The sequence below is a fragment of the Pinus tabuliformis genome, chromosome 2_1 (genome assembly GCF_031772625.1).
Source record: "Pinus tabuliformis cultivar Carrire ecotype Pingquan chromosome 2_1, CPIR1, whole genome shotgun sequence".
Classification (NCBI taxonomy): Eukaryota; Viridiplantae; Streptophyta; class Pinopsida; order Pinales; family Pinaceae; genus Pinus; species Pinus tabuliformis.
This window is the reverse complement of record NC_142299.1, coordinates 170,340,380-170,347,353: the sequence shown is the minus strand read 5'-3', so window position 1 is coordinate 170,347,353 and position 6,974 is coordinate 170,340,380. Positions and strand designations below refer to the sequence as shown.

The window sequence follows — 6,974 nt, the reverse complement described above, 5'->3', positions numbered from 1 at the left end:
CAATCTCTGTGAAAGTGGTCTCCCTTGTAGATGACACATGGCGATTTAGGCCTGGTCAGTGCTGTGTGTGGATTTTCATCAGACGACACTTGTTTTCCCTTATTTGCCTTTGGCTCCTTCTTCTTTTTCTCTTTCTTCTTCTTTTCCTTCTTCTCCTTAGGAACTTGGTTTTTATTTTTACCAGTCCCGTCACGCGAAGAGGAAGGAAGAGAGGAAGAATTATAGGAAGTAGAAGGTTGGTGGGAAATTCTGGACTCGTCTAATTGTTGATTCAACTGTTCAGGAATAGTGGTGTTCTGAACGACATTGGTTGAGAAGAGCCAGACCGACAGGCCAATTGTCAGTCTTGGAAGCGACAATGTGGCCATATGGGGCACACCAACATCTCCCCAAGAGGAGAAGGGACTAGGATTTCCACCAAGGGGAATTCCTTGGTTGGTGGGCTCCATTTTCTCAACCTAAAGATCAACGCAGGAAAAAGGGGTGATTGTTCCGTTTAAAATAAATTTTAACGACGCTTAGACACAACTTGCTTTTTCAATTTTAAAGAGTCGAGAAAAAGCTAAAGATGACTCTAGTCTCCTTCGATGTTTTAACGAGCCCGAAGTGACAAATGCTTGGATGGACTTTTTCTGTTATAGAGTCTGAAAAAGGCCAAAAGGAACTGCTCTGGAGTTCTAGGTGGAGGGTGTGCCAAACTTTTCGCAAAACCGCAGAATACTTTTTAGGGTACGGGCAGTCAATCTTCCTGAATGCTGTATTCAGTGCATTGCGATCAGTAGGGCGGCCGACACGGCTTCCTATGGATAAAGGTTTTATTCCTATAGGGGTCTCCCAATAAATACGCGACGGTACGTGGGAGCACAATCCGTACTGGCACTTATCGTCTCTCAGGAGGAATCACCCAACCATCAGTGAGGCGACCAGTGACCAGGTTTACGACGCCGGAACACGTCTCTAGCCTAGACCTCTATGTTGTGTGTTATGTTACAAAGCGTTGTTAAGTTCATTCAATTTATTTTAGGTTGATCTTTCTTAGAAGTTTGCCTTTTTGGATCACCATGAGATGTATGATACAATTCCTAAATGCAGTCTAAAGATGATAAGCAAGATTTTATATCTTTTCAACAATGAAAATCCTAGCTACAAGGGGAAAAGAAAGACACCATCTTTTCTCAAAGAGCATAGAGCACACAGTAATGCACTTTTCCCTAAATCAACATACAAACTGTCAAAATGCAAATGCACATATGCATGTATTTGTTTTCACTTTCTTAATATTGATGCCTAAAAAGAAAGCCGTTGTACAAATTTGAATTCGATTTCAAGTGAAAAACACAAACAAGTTCCTTTTTCGAAATCAAAAAGACGATTACAACACTTTATGATTTACTTGTTTCGACACTTGAAATGTATAAATTCAAACCAAAAGACAAAAGTAAAAGCTAAACCAACTGTGAACAGCAAACAAACTCACTCCTAAGATCAAAACGACACTTACGACAGGTCTAGATCTAAGGGCGACAGTATGACTAGTTTACTTTTGTAATGGGAAACTGCAAATGATGTAACAAATACACAAAGAACAAATACAATTTCTTTATACAACCGAGGCGGAATTGAGGCAAAGAAAAGGGGTTTCAGATAGGTACACTGACTGATAACAGGCTGCAAAAAACAGAGATAAAACTGAGCAAAAGGAAGCAGGGAACCACAGCTGCACAAGGCAAAGACTGATCAGCGCACCCTCAACACAGAGAAACTGAACTTCAGCGCAGGTAGCCTTCACGGGACCTGCGTTGAAATGCAGAACCTCTTCACAGAGTCTGCGCTGAAGCAGAAATGAGAGTTGTTTCTAGGTTCTGGGTTACGGTTTGCAGTTTAATCTACAGTTTTTGGCCGGATAAAAGCTATCAATTAGGTACAATTAGAAGGATGATTTAAAGGAGGACTAAGATCTATCACAAAGGGCTGTTAGAGCACTTGTGGATCAGCTGTTCAGATCATAAACAGGCCCAGTGAGTGGACTAGAGTAGCTGATTCGGCACTCTTGAGTTTATGAAATGAATAGCAATAGAAACACAAGTAAACTAACAAGATACTCTCCCCAGCGGAGTCGCCAATTTTTTGTTGGGAAAAGTATCCAATTCGGAATGCCCCTATCCCACTCTAAGAGGTGATAGTGCCTTAGCAACAAACAAGGAAAACTATCTGAGTATTCTTCTTTATGAGATGTAAATAGAGAAAGAAGGATGTAACTAATCGGTGTCTTCTACTAGTTTGTCGATCCAATCACTCTCTCTTTTGTTCGCTTCCCGTTGCCTGCTCTTTCACTGGTCCAGCTTCACCCAGTTCCTGCAAGATCACAAGAGAGGAAAACTACACAAAAGACATAGATTCACATTCATAACTAGTTTAGGATCAGATGTAAACTAAATATGCAAATATAACAAAACATCATTGAAATACAAGCATATAGGAGAAACGCAAATAGCTTTATTGATATGGTAACAAGGTTCAAGAGGAGATACAACCAAGTGAGTCCCGATCCAGCATCTACCTCCCAGCAAAGGAATCCCTTCCTCTCCTCCAACAAAGCATAAATCACCCAATGTACTAATCTCAATCTCAAAACCAACAGCAATTCTCTGCAAAGTACAAAATTCCAGCCTCCTGAACCTCTAGGTGAGAGATCCATATATAGATGTAAGCAGAGAGGATGAGTCAGCTTATGTTTTGACTTGTGGCTTCTCTCTGTCAGTTCTTGCTTCCCCTTGGAGGTTGAGAACCTCTTACTCATCACTTGGTCGAATTCATTGAGGCAAGTGTCATTGAGGAAGATTCTGGAAGCTTCCAGGGTCTTTCCACCTCGTTGACTGAACTTGCCATTTGTCATTTCCCGCTCAGCGCACCCTGGTAGTGCTTCCACCTGCATTGCAGTGCACCTAGCCAGTATAGCTTCTGCATTTCAACGCGCAGCTAGTGGAGCCACTGAATTGATCCTGATTTGACCATTTCTGAGTTGTTTTTGGTGGAGAACTTCTGGGAGAAGCTGTCTTTTGTTGACCTTGTTCCTTTAGGGGTAGGAACAACTCTTTTAGGGACTTTGGATCCCTTGGATTATGGACATTTCATGCTCAATGTTGTAAGGCACAAAAATGTCTATAACAGATTTGATACCCTTTGTTACAGCTGAAATGGAATTGATGACCTTATGACCTGTAAAGATATACCAAACCATATATGGGATGGATGGAAAAGAACGAAAAAGAATGTCAAAATTGAGGACAATTCAAGAGTCCAACAATTGTTTCCTTTGTAGTACAACAACAAAGGTCAAGTTTTTCACCTTGAATTAGCTTTGAATTCTAGCATGATTATTTCTCAACAATAAGCACAAATATCAACAATAAGAATTAAACAAGACCACTAAATCATATTCAAGATTTAATAATAAACATAAAAATAGGTAGTTCAATCGATTCTACCTTGAGATTCTCTTCTTGAACTACATTTTAATTATTTTATAATTCTTTCTCAACAATAAGCACAGGTATCAACATTGAGTAGCTAAGTTCCTTGATAAGAGAAATGAGCACCGAATAGCTAAGATTCGAAGTATGAGTAATAAGGTTATAATGAAAACCAATAGGTCTTTGGGCTCTCTTAAGAGTGACAATAGGAAGGAATGCTAGCGAACATACCAAGAGGTAGGAAGCAATGCACATAAAACCACCTATAACAAGCATTATCGAATACACCCCACACCATTCAAACACGACATTTTTTCCACATTCCAGTAGTGAAAAATAATCATCAGCTTGGATTTTAAAACAATTTCTTGTTCAATTTCACTGTATGTATCAAATATGTACTTTCTTTTAAATGCAAACAAAAGAGAGATTTGTAATTCTTTATTCATTCCATTTATAAATTCTCATGATATTGATTTCTATTGGAAAACATATATGCCATTTTCCTTTGCACCAATAACAATGCTCAATGAATCCTAATCAAAATTTGTGTTGCATTCAACCTAGTAAAGGAGAAAAGTATCACCCCAACAATTATTTAAATTGTTTCCTGTCTTCCAAGCTATCTAACGGTCCACACTTCTTCACATAAAATTGATACAACTCATATTTGAGACTAATATATGCATTATTCAAACTTTCAGAAACCTAAAAAAGGTTCACTATCACAATTATAAATGCACTGTATAAGTTAGTCAGAAAAACCTTTTGGTTTTATTATTCCACCAATGTGATGAATTCAAAACCTAAATGTATGCTTCTTTCCATTGATTAGTGTTCTTTCCAAGAGAATTTAGCTGAAGGATTTTTTATTTTGTTATGAATATTAATCTCATTCAATTAAATATACTCCAAAAAAATTCCATGGAATAATTGCAACCCTATACATAAATTCAATTTTTGTCTCTTCCAATATTTATGGTCAAAATTAAAATTAAGTCAAAATCAATAACTTTTATTATGGAATGTTGTAAAATGCTTCAACCAAGTTGGAATCATAGATGAAGAAACATTATTTGAAAAAAAAATATAATAATAATAATATATATATATATATATATATATATATATATATATATATATATATATATATATATATATATATATATATATATATATATATATATAGATATAGATATAGATATAGATATAGATATATATATATATATATAATATTTAAAATAGAAATAAGAAACAATGAATTTATAACGCAAAAAACAAAAAACAAAAACCAAAAACATGAGAGAATGCAAGAACTAATAGACAAATGTGGTTATTGAAAATAATATGTGACAAAATCTATTTCATAATATTTAAGATTTAATTACCAACATTACACCTATCAGAATATAGTGTGTTTGTTTACTTTGTTGCAAATTTACTTTAATTTTTTTGTTTTGTGATAGAAGTTGTTTTCCATTCTTTTTTACAATAACGGGTTCTATTTATATGATTTCATTACCATAATATATTTAATTTAATAGGTGGTTAATCATATTAATAAAATAGGTAAGGAGTCGGCTCTGCAACCTAGGGTTCTGAAGCGCCCCTGCAATGGTGCAACCTGCTCTCCTTTTTCTGACTCCTCTCTTCGTTGGGCACTCCATACCGTGACTACAGCCTATTGTTACTCGTTGTGCCACAATGGCATTTCCCCAGGGGTGGGTTTCAATGCCCTCCCCCACTTCTGAAAGTGTTCCTCAAGCGATGAATATGACTGAGCCTCTGGGGACTGATCAACATGACAAAGAAGAACGGGACCCTCCGATGCAGGAAACGACAAAAGACTTCACTGTGCAGCCTAACAGAAACAATGAAGAACAAGAAGGAAAGTCCAAGCAACAGGAAACGCCAAAGTGTACCTCATCGACATGCAGACCTATAGCCGCTAAAAGACCCAAAATAGAACTTCCCAGCCACCGAATCAACGGTCGGATCTAGAACATGAAGGACCATGCGCTCATTGGAAAATTTATTGGATTCTGGCCGACGGAAAAAGCTTTGCAAGGATGGATCTCAGCCAAATGGAAACCCAAGGGACAGGTCACTTTGCAGCTAGGACCAAAAGGGTTTTTCACGGTGATTTTCTTCTGCATCAAAGATCGAAATAGGGTCATGGATGAAGGTCCTTATTTCTTCAACTCTGCTGGTCTGTATTTAAGAGCTTGGAGAGAGAGATTCAACCCTGACAAGGAGGATCTCAGCTGGGCACCAGTATGGATTAGGCTATACTCGCTCCCCGCGGAATATTGGGATGAAGAATCACTCAGAGACATAGGTAAGGGGCTGGGAGAGTTTGTCAAAATTGCTGAAGAAATGAAGCTGTGTAGATATACCTCATACGCCCGCATCTGTGTCTTCATGCGCTTGGACAAAGCCCTTCCGGAATCGGTAAGTCTCTTCCATGATGACTATGAATGGATTCAACCCTTAGATTTTGAACATGTTCCCTTTCGTTGTCGTAAGTGCCATGCCCTTGGGCATCTGTTCAGGGACTGCCCTCTAAATGCTTATCCACAAGCCTCTGAACCCTCAGGCAAGGCGGACCATGAGGGTTTCACCAAGGTTGCAAGCCGTAAGAGATCGCACAAAAAACCTTCCTCTGGGAAAAACCCCATCAGGATGTTGCTTCCATCCCCTCCACGAGCAACAGCTTCGAGGTTCTAGCAAAAACTTCGGAAGACCCAACCCAGATCTCTGTGCCAATCCCTCAACCGATTATCCCATCTCCCCTCATCCCTCCTTCACCCTCCTCTCCCATCCCCCTGCCTCCAAAGCAGGCCCAAAAAACCTTGAATGGAAATCCAAGGAAATGGATGTGGACGATCCCCAAAGCCAATCCATGCACTTAGCTCTCATCTCAGAGGAAAGCAGTCAAGCGCAACACATGGATGAAGAACCGGAAAGCATAGATCTGGGCGGTCTAGACATTTTTGAGCTGGAACAAGTTTGCAGAAAGAAGGAGTATGATAAAATCCAAGTGCATCAGCTTAGTACTCTGGAAGTTATCATATCCAGAGCCTATCAGCAACAACAATTGGGAATACAACCGGGAAGTCAATGGGATGGCTACTTCCTTCCAAAAGACTCCAAAAAACGTGGAAGAAAGACAGATCTCCAGCGAACTATAGCCATAGGGAAAATCCTGGTTGACTCAGGCAGATATGCTAAATTGACAAAGTATTACAAGCCCACTACTAATAGTGAATCATGAAGCTCACTTCATGGAATCTAAGAGGGCTCAATAGCCCCAGGAAACTCAGAATGATTAAAAATATGATAAAGCAGGAACAGCCCCAGATATTCTTTCTGCAGGAAACAAAATGCAACAGTAACACTCTGGGAAACATCCTTTCAAAAGCTTGGCCAGGCTGTCACTCGGTTGTTGTGGATGCGTCAGGTGCTTCTGGAGGATTGGCAATTGCCTGGAATACGCAAGCA

General features: G+C 39.1%; 1 protein-coding gene across 1 annotated transcript; it reads left to right on the top strand.

The window, feature by feature from the left end:
• The first annotated feature begins 5,477 nt into the window (after positions 1-5,477).
• Positions 5,478-6,200, top strand: LOC149199251 (uncharacterized). Its single transcript, XM_089400506.1, has one exon. It carries the CDS (start codon positions 5,478-5,480, stop codon positions 6,198-6,200), a length of 723 nt encoding a protein of 240 aa, XP_089256632.1.
• Positions 6,201-6,974: the final 774 nt, after the last annotated feature.